The sequence below is a fragment of the Lonchura striata genome, chromosome 1, assembly GCF_050655825.1.
Source record: "Lonchura striata isolate lonStrDom1 chromosome 1, ASM5065582v1, whole genome shotgun sequence".
NCBI lineage: Eukaryota > Metazoa > Chordata > Aves > Passeriformes > Estrildidae > Lonchura > Lonchura striata.
This window is the reverse complement of record NC_140703.1, coordinates 40,787,183-40,797,871: the sequence shown is the minus strand read 5'-3', so window position 1 is coordinate 40,797,871 and position 10,689 is coordinate 40,787,183. Positions and strand designations below refer to the sequence as shown.

At 34.0% G+C, this 10,689-nt stretch overlaps 1 protein-coding gene across 15 annotated transcripts in view; it reads right to left on the bottom strand.

The window, feature by feature from the left end:
- Positions 1 to 10,689, bottom strand: part of DEUP1 (deuterosome assembly protein 1) — a 68,709-nt gene that overhangs the window by 34,180 nt on the left and 23,840 nt on the right. For all 15 annotated transcript variants that reach the window (XM_085575014.1, XM_085575003.1, XM_085575062.1 and 12 more), the window contains 3 exons: positions 9,996 to 10,193; positions 8,929 to 9,015; positions 6,220 to 6,419 (listed from right to left, as the gene is read on the bottom strand). In XM_085575014.1, the coding sequence (XP_085431140.1) occupies positions 6,220 to 6,419; positions 8,929 to 9,015; positions 9,996 to 10,193 (485 nt within the window). The remainder of the gene's footprint in view (positions 1 to 6,219; positions 6,420 to 8,928; positions 9,016 to 9,995; positions 10,194 to 10,689) is intronic.

The window sequence follows — 10,689 nt, the reverse complement described above, 5'->3', positions numbered from 1 at the left end:
CTAAAAGAAAAAAAAATCTACTTATGAAACCCAGTTAAAACTCTTAAACTACCACAGCAAAGCCAAGGATTTTTCATTTTACTTGTTTACATAGTTTCGATTACTTAGCTGTTCAAACTGCTTGATGCATGAAGTTATGGGCATAAGATCCAGCATTACCAAATTGCAGCAATTTACCAGTTTCCACCTAGGTTGCTGTAAAACTCTCTGTGTGATTCAGCTTTGAATTAAACCTCCCTAATTTAAACCCTTTGCCTGGAGCTTAGGTTGAGGAACCTTGCCTTGCGTGGTATAACGTGACTAGAACGAGCTAAAACACATACTCACTTCAGGTATTGAAAATGCCAATACTCAAGTGTTTGTTACTTATCCTTTGCTAATGGCCATCATTTCTTTTTCCAGTGGAAAAAGCTATGCAAGCAATCTATGGCCATGTCTAGGGACCAGAGTGAATTCAGCCACACAAACAGAGGAAATGAAATATGCAAGTATGAGAGGAGAGAAAAAACCTATTATTAGTGATTGGAAAATTAGTCAATTTTGATCTAATAGCATCTTAAACAACTACATTCAAGTGGCTAGAATTTAGAATAAATACTTAAACAAAAAATAGTACAGGAATCTTTGATTCTGCATTTTTACTGCAATGATAGTTTTGCCACTGATTTAATGGCAACACTTTGGAGATTAATATAAAAAATTATTAGCTTTTTAAAATGCACTTTTTAAAAAATTGTACAATAACATGCTTTTGTAACAATAAATGAAATCTTCAATCTTAAAAAAATAATTTTTAAGCACATTATTATGATTTTCCAAAACTCTTGTATCTCACTGATCAGAATTGATGTGCAAGTATGTATTTCTAATAATTTGTATTTCTGTAAAGCAAAAGCTATTAGGGTTAATTAGCTATTAACACCTGAAAAATAAGAAAAAGAAAGCCATTTTCCTCCCATTTCCAAAATAGTTAACTGAACAATTCAGATACTGTATTGATAAAAGCAGACAATTTTGAGACTTGCTTGCCCAGATGTTTTCAAAATTACACTAATTTTCAATTGCAGCATTCCTTGTATTATATACCAATACATGCAAAAAAACTTATTTCAGATTCTATTAATTTTATGTTACAGTATTTTTAGCTGAGATAAAAATTTCCATTGTATTGAGGTCTTTGCTTATGATGAAATTTTAATCTTGGGAGGTAACTACTAAAACATGACAGCAGTTTGAACAGATTCTATCATTGCAAATATCCTAAAACACACTAGTAATTTGAAATGCAGCTATAAAAGCTTTTTAAGAGCATGTTCTCTGCCAGTAAAATATAATTTAATAAATATTCAAGAGTATGCAGTGCTACTCAGTGCTATCTTTTTCTTTTTAAATACGAAGAACTTGCCAAGTACAGGGAAAAGAAAGTATTTTCTGCAGAAAGATCCCACCATCATTTTCTAATCTTAATTTAAATATTTGGTGTTTGGAGAGAGTGGCTGTGGAGCCTTGGTGGACCTGCTTTTACATAAACCCTTCTGATGGTTTTCACAGAGACAGAGTTGATTTTCCTCACAGTAGTCTGAATGGGGCTGTGTTTTGAACTTGTGCTGGAAACAGTGTTGGTAACACAGGGATGTTTTAGTCACTGCTGAGTAGAGCTTACACAGAGCCAAGGCCTTTTCTGCTCCTCACCCCACCCCACCCCACCAGAGAGGAGGCTGGGGGTGCACAGGGAGTCAGGAGGGGATTCAGCTGGGACAGCTGATCACGGCTGACTACAGGGATATCTCAGACCATATGGAAGCATGCTCAGCAATAAAACGCTGGGGGAAGGTTGCCTGGGCATCACATGACAGGTGGTGGGCAATTGTACTGTTATCACTGGTTATCACTCCTTTTGTATATTCTAATTATAGAATTTTATTATTGTTGTTATTGCTATTGTACTACTACCTTCCTTTTCTGTCCTATTAAACTGTATCTCAACACATGAATGTTACTTTTTTAAAATTCCAATTCTTTCCTTGTGAGTAGGGGAGTGAGCAAGTGTGCTGTTTACCTGCCAGGTTAAACCACAACAGCCCCAAAAGAGGAAACTGAGTATTCAGTACATGGACTATGCAGAACAACTCAGAGAACTAGTGAAGAACATACTTTTTCCTCTGATTTTAAAAGAAGCTGTGATTAAGATAATCTGAATGTTAAAGCAAAGCAAATAAAGCATGATGCTTTATTATTATTTGTTATTCTAATTTTATTTTTACTCCAATCATAATAGTATTATTATACATGTTAACATATTCTCCAAACCTTCCAGTTTTCTAAATCACCTAAAATGTTTACCTTTATGGATGCAGAGTTTTCTCCTTTCTTTCATACTTTTCTTTACATGAATATACTCTGCTCTTTGGGCACTGAAGAATAATTTTTTCTTTATTTTTCCCCCTATTTTAAAATCCATGCTATCTATGGTTTGGATGAAGGGCACTGTGAAAAAAAGCCTGACACAACTGAAGATAGATGGGATGAATAATAAAATCACAGGTTTTTAAATTTTTTTTTAAATCTCATGTTTTGACCTTTTTGGAAGTAATTTTCTCTCTAAACCCATAGTAAAGTCTATGTGATCTGTGTTTTTTTTTTTTCCCAGAACTGGTTATTTATGTATTTAATACAAATTATTAATGTTATTATTAATTCCTCTAAGATCAGAATTTTCAGACTTGAGTGCCTACTTGACTTGGGTTATGGTAGCCTTTAGATAATAAAAACAGATACCGCACCTCCCCTCCCAGAAAAGTAAGTAAAAAAAAATAAAAAAAGGACTGATTTTTAAAAAGGGATTCCCATTCTCCCATTCCTAGTGTGATCCATAGTATTGCTGAGGCTTCTTGGTATTTTGGAAAAACATGAAACCTACATCGAGGTGCTTTGATAGGGATACTTGGCCTTTACTTTGGATGGTGTCCACAGTTGTGGTTTAAACTTCTACCAGTTCTTGTGCAAAACAATATCTAAAAACATAGATCTACTTTAAATACAATCTGCAAATTTGTGAAAAGCTGTCCATTTGTTAACACTACCAATGCAAATACACTATTACTGCAGCTGAACAAGTAACGCTTTTGGTGGGGTTAGTCATAGAGTATTTAACATGTACACATGCCACACAAATAATATCACTGTTGACATGGTGACACAGGGGACAAGTAGTGAAAGAACAGTGCTCTCACAAAGGCAATTTAAACAGGATCTACTTTTCCTGACTCACACATAAAATCAGCCTGGTCTCTGTGCAGTCAATGACTTCAGTGATGCAAAAACCCCAAATTCCTTACTCAGCTTTGCTGGTGACATAACCAGTCTTGAGAAAGAAAACTACAAATCTTTAATGACAGAATGTCTTCAAGAATTCGAGCTGTTGCTTTTACATGGCACGTATAACGGCTAGCTTGATTTTAAAATGGATAAAAAGCCATTTCCTGAAGAACTGTTTTTACTTTTTCCACTTTATCTGTTGCAATAACTGATACAGTGGTGTGACTAAGAGTTGTATGATCTCCAAAAACCTCCTTAACACAGATACTCACTGCAAACACACATCCATTAAACGATCCCCAGCTACCTTAGCAGGCATTAAATCTCAGAATTTACCCTTCACTTTCCCCACATGATGAAAGTGCACTTTGGCTTGATCAGTTATCTTTTTTGTGCATGTTTTTGTGGAAAATAAATAGCTTTTCATTTCAAAACTCACAGGCATGTTTTAATTTTGGAAGAAACAAACTGAAATGATCAGCTTCATTGGAGAGTCCTCTTCGACAATGCAAACTTAAATCAACTGCATACGGTCAAGGTCTAAGTAAAGGATTGAAATCTTGAGAGTGGGGAAAGCTTATGTAAATGGCAATTAGAAGTAAGATAATTAAATAAGAAAACAGTAATTAAATAAGGTGGTTATAGGTAGAATGTGGGCACAATACTTTTTGAGCAAAAAGATGCTACTTCTGCATATCTTACTTTCTAGTATTTAGAAATGCCCTGTATACTGAAAGAAGGAAGAATCATGCTGCTTTTTGGATTGCCAGTATAACTTCCTGCAATTTCCTGTGTTTTCTCTAGAGGTCTCTTCTCTAAGACATGAGGGTGCCTGTGCCCAGGATTCCAGTACTGACTGAGAGACACAACTGAAAAATATTATAAATTATACACCCATCCCTTGCACAAACACCATGTTTTCTAATTTTTTACCCTATAAAAAAAGTCTTTTGTGCCCTTTCTCCAGTGCCATAATTACCATGGAAACAGAACTGCAAATTAAAGCAGAAATAACAGGGTTTACAGTCAGAATAAAATAAACATACCCCAGATTTTAACTTAACCAAGATCAATTTCCTACTTTATCTGTGATGATCTGATGGTTGAAAATTTAATTTTAGTTTTCTGGAAAAATCCTGAGGTAGTTTCTTGCTTGGGAACAGAGAACTGATAGTACAGAGAGGGCCCTATCATAAAAACACTGGCTAAGTGATGTGCATACACAGTACATGTCAAATTTGCAAGTTTTAAAATCTGTTTATTTATTTATCTGAATAGCTTTACATTTAGAAATTCTAATGAATGATTTAGATTCTGAAATCTAGGTTCAATATATCTGTTTCATCATATAAACTACAATAATAATAATAATTTATATTGTATTCAGTAGTCTGGCTGAAATTTCTGTTGGGAGAAAGGTCAATTCTCACAGGTGTCTCTCTCACAGTTTTGATTGATCTTCCAACAGCTATGAAATCACAATCCTGCAAATTACATGCATAATTCTATTGTATAAAATATTTATGTTCTCATAAATTAAATTTCACAGTCTCTTATGTACAGCGAGTGTAAATCCTGAGAAAATGGGAAAAAAAATCTTACTTCTTCCTGACTTTGGAGGAGTTGAAGCATGAGCAAAAATGGCAATGACCAATTTGTGAAGTTATGAGACCTCCTGGTGCAGAATAATATGTATCTTGGTTTACAAGTATTTGTTTCAGCAACATCTTCAGCATAATTTCAAACTTCATAGGAAATCAGCCATACCTGCTACTTCCAAAGATAGGTGTATGTGTGTGTGTGTGTATATATATATATATATATATATATATATATATACATATACTCATGCATTATGTATATGCATATATATATATAAATACATATATCTATTTATTTTTATATACACATGAATGTTATCTTCAACACAAAACAGCACACTTTAAAAGAAAATTTTAGGCAAAAATGGAGCTACATTTACTGGGACACCACTCTATTTTGCAGAAAGAAAATAATTTTAAGTTCTGCCAAAACCTAAATGTATGAGTTTGAAATCTTAACACATTCGATTTTGGCTCCAACTATTTCAACTTTACTTCACAGAACTATTTCATGTTAGTGCTACCATGTCAGTTCTTTATTACAAATAATCAACATATACTGTTTAGCAGGGTGTTTATTTTTTTTTTTTATTGCAATGCTATGATTATTATATGTTTGAAGGTAATTCAATGGCTCACTGAATACAGGGAAATAAGAAGAAAGTCATCACTACAATGATTTTTATGAGTCTGAATATTCTAAAGTTTCATTATTTTTCCCTAAGAAGGAGTTTATTGTAATAATGATTTACTCAGGGCATCTGAAATTATGTTTCTGTTAAAAATCAGGTCACCCAAAACCACTGAAACCAGACAAGGCATTAAAATACATTTAATGAAACTCCCAACAAATGAAACTGGAGGACACAAAGCTTTTCACAGGGCCTATAGTTCAAACTGCTTATTAAGAAAACCTCCCGTCGAGAAGTTTACCTCTCATGTTGATTTTTCTAGCCTTTCCTTGTCTTGTTTTTATTTGGTAATAAAAATAGAGTCTGGTCTATCTTGCAAAACCTGGAACTAAGAATAGCTTAAGTGGCACATAAAAGATTTTTTAAGTGTCATGTGCTAAATACTATAACAGATATTAAACATTTCTGAGACTTCATTTATTGTCCATTTCCATTATCCATCCAGAAAAATGTAGGAAGTCCTTACAAATATACTAATTAGGTCTGCTATTTATATTGATGGGAGTTCTGAATGAACAGAAACAGCAAAATACTGGACAGTTTGGCCCTGTCAGACCTTCCAAATCACAAGAAGTTTCATAAATGTGTACAATCGAAATATTACCTACCTCTCTTCCTTTTTTTGCATCTTTGAATGTGTTTGGTAGCTGTGCTCTGTTTCTCTACATGTATCCATGCAACCCAGTATCGATGTTTCTGTGTAATTTTGTGGTTTAACAAGGCTATTTTGTAGTCTTAAATTCTCATGTTTCATTTTGTGAAGAGAAGCTGTGAAATTTCCATGTTCTTTGTTACATAAATCTATACACTGTGAAAGGAGATAATACCATCATTAAGTAGTTATTTTTTCCAGAATAAATGGGTATATTTTTAACAAGCAAACACAAAACAATGTTCTATGCTAAAGAAAAGACCTAGCTACCATATATAATCATGCACCATTTAGAGCAAACCAAGAGAATTGCCTCCAGAAAAAAAAAATCACAGTAGATAAATGGAAAAGAAGGGATAACAGCCTTTACAACACAATAAAACAAATTAAAATTTCTCAGCAAACATGCATTCAAAATATTATTGTTGTAAATTTATCGCTTGCTTTGTAAAACTGATGACATAAAAGCGACCATAACAGCTATAGCTGCAGACTGTATTGCTCCCTCCAGTAACAATTCCTCCAAAAATAACAAGCAAAATTGTAGGAGTTCATTACTACAGTAGATATAGAATATGTGTACAGGCACAGTTTAATATGTGTGTTGACACAGTCACCTTCAGTTTCAAAAACAGTGAGTAAAGCCACATCAGCACAGTGCTCTCTGTCCCTGTCACTAAACCCCAGTTATCAGCTGGGTTAACCCACATGGTGTGCAAGGCAAAATACTGCAAGTGCAAGCCACAGGTGCACTGTGATCAGGGGCTAAATACCCTTATCCACTAGGATATCAAGAAGGGAAGATGGAAATTCGCTCTGGAAGTTGTCTAGCCAGGATACTCTGCTCCTTTTTTTTCCTATCACTTAATCCATGAAGCCTATGCTGCACACCTGAGCCAACTATTTTGGAACTATCTCTCTGCAGAGTACTGCAAAGCATTGTGTAATATATTTGCAATAACAGTATACTGTCATCACCAGGAAATTCTCAAAAGGTTAATCAGATTACACACAAAAGACTAAAACCCCTTGCATTTCATTAAGTTGTGCTTTCATATAGTCTTAGATTTACCTCATTCTTTTGGAACTCAGTAAATCATTACAGATTTGGTTCTCAGTACACTGCTGGCACAATTGTGCTCCTGTATTTGAAAGCTTGTCTATTCCGTGCACTGGTTTGATACCATCTCTTTCCTGTGAACCTCACCTTTCTCAGTTTTAGGGTGAATTTATGAGCCAAGCTGGCATGGAAATGCCAGAAGGTATAATAAAATTTAATATTTTGTGCAACTATGGGGGAGCAGGGGCTCAGCTATGTCTCACAAGTGGGAGGAGTGGCAGGAGAAGGAGGGCACTAAGTCATCCTACCACTAATAGCTGCAGAATCAGCAGTAAATTATAATGGCATGAACTCCAAAACTGAGCTAGCCCAGCTACATTTCTTTTGATATCTAAACCCTGAAAGTAACCTTGCCTGACTGACTAACCTAATCATACTGACTTAGGCTGGCAGTGGTCTCAGAGGTCTGTGTAGTGCTCCACTGTACAGCACAAACATGTCCATAAAAATCTCTCCAGTCCCTGGAATCTTAATATCAAATATATCACAATCTCTAATGTTTAGATCCTCACAATACATTAGTAAAGCAGCAAAGAATTTTTAAGTCCACAAATCTACTGAAACATGTATTGACCTTGGTGTTTGTAATAACTGGATTTTACTGTTAAAATATAACAAACATGTGATGTCTCCAAGGACCCTTGTCGGGCAGCTCTTCTCAGTCTTCAAGAAAAGTGTCACTGCAGAGTTAGACATGCATACACACATCCATCTATGCTTCCACAATGATATACCATATATACACACAGAGAGATCCATAATAGTGTGTCTGTATGCGTAGGTAAGACATCACTGACGGCATCTGTGCTGTTTTAAGGGTGTGGATAAATGTAACATTCATTCATGACAATTAACAGGCTACAAATCCCCCCAGAATGTATTTACATCAGTATTTCCAAACAACATTCCAGTGGGATTTTTTTTTAGTGATACAGTAACTGCAGATGTTCTATAAGCAGGGGATGTTTTGAAGCTTTTTGTGGAAACGGCATATATACAATTTATTATACCTTCATAAACCATAGTTCTACATAATCTTGTGGCACACTTTTTATCAATTAAATGTTAAAGCTCCGCTGTTTGGAGAGATATAAATACTAAACTCTGAAAATAAGCTGGGTGGGAGCAAAATGTGTCAGATTTTTACACTGCTATTTAAATGCCATGTGAACAAAGGGGTAAGATATTTAAAAAAAAGGGATATATTTTTGTCTGTGAGAATGATGACTGTTTAAACTTAAATAAGTGATATCACTTACAAAAAAATAAGCTCCTGGAAATTGTTTCATGTCTAGACAGTTACTGAAAAATGTAACTTACCTGTAGTTTAATACAATTAAGGTAAAAATTACTCTTAGCTATACTCATCTTCAGGTTGTCTGTGAATACCACTTGGTTTTGATTATGTTGCACACCTTATTTTTATTTACTTAATTAATGAAAGCAGAAATCTCTATATCTGCCATAATCTTAATCTACATCTACAATAAGTATAAGTAACTATTCTTGCATACTATACATACTTCATAGGTTAAAAAAAATTACCATGCAACTTTCACACTCCTGGTTTTCCACCATTTCTTTTAGATGTGTGTTTTCAGATTTGATAGCTTGGTAATGGAATTCCAACAACTAGGAAAAGATTAAATTCTTAGTTAAATACAAGAATAGTACTCTCAACTGGAGTAACACTGAGTATAGATACATTTAAGCTTAATTTTACAAAATATACATTAGTAACTATAAAATTTACTATAATATTTTAAAATATAGCAATATCAAAGTAGAATTATTAAACCATCTATAAAAGATATACAAATACAATACCTCTGAATTTATTTACCTTTTTGAAAGAAGTAATGACTTATGAAAACAAGAAGGTCACATGCAGTTAATACATAGAAAAAGGGACAGATTTTACAGGCCACTGAAATTGGAGGAAATCCTATTCATGATGTCTACAAATTATATAGATTCTTTTAGTGATATGGAAATACCTGGTACAGAGCACCACACAGCAGGAGGTATCATTTTCCCCAAACACTAACTTTACTATTGTCAAAAGTAAAGTATTACTTCAATCACAGTTGTCAACATGTAGTGACCCTCTCATAAAAAACAGAGATACTCAGAACCTCTAAATATGATGGTTATTTTGTCTTACAAACTAAGTAACAAAGATGACAATTTTTTTAAACAAAAATTTGCCATCAAAATTCGTACTGGTATCTTACAGTTTCCAGCTATAAAATTACTTGAATTTTCTATGCAGATTTGTAACATTCTTCAAAAATTTTTAGAAAGCACTGGAAAATTAGAAACTTGAAGCATATGTAATAACCACAAACTGGAAGTTTTCAAGATCTTTTGCATGTTAAAATGATAACTAGATGTGATGGTCAGAATGAATTTCTATTTAGATATACAATTGACATTTACTGGTGATTTCTTGTTCCAGTATGAATTTGGCTGCTTTTGTAATGCTTCACAGATATTACAGCACTGCTGATAAAAACTATAGCAAGAAACATGATGCCTTTTTTCCCCACAGATAATGAATGTCATCAATAGTGGAGCAAAATGATGTGGGCTGCTTTTGCCTACTTGCATACCTGCTGTTTTGTTAACAATTTGTGTTTTGTCTCTAGCTCCATTTTTAACTGTCTTTCCAGAAGACTAGCTTTCTCCATGATAGTTGCTATAGTGATCTCTTTCTGATGAAGCTCCTCTGTCAGGTCAGAGATTTCTGTCTTCATTCTTTCCTGCTCAGAGCAATGGGACCGCTCCTCTCGATAAACATGGTTTCTTATCTGTAGCAAATACATTTCAAAAAGAAAAAATGCTGTGCAGTAAATCTGATTGCATCACTTGCTACTTATCAGTGACTTTTCCTGCTGTTGCATCCCAGACACCAACTCTTCTAACTGAACCAGAGATTCTGAAATTGTAAAATAAACTGCCTTTGGAAGTCAGTGCACAGAGCTTTGTTTATTTTTACATATTTTTTTCACTTCCCTTGTACTTTCATTTCCCAATTTAATATTAGAAATGAACAAAGTACAATACACTTCAATGAACCTTTTAAAAGAATGTAGTAAAATCACATATAGAATTCCAATTCATGATAAAGAATATCCAAGGAAATATCCATTCAATAAATTTAAGTATGATTTGTTTATACTGTACTTAGGTTTAAAAAAAGTTTGACGAAGCTTAAATTAACTTAGGAGCAACAAAATAAATCAATCTAGAGGTTCTTTAATAAGAAACTATGCTAGAAATGGGTATATATGGAAAATAATTTTA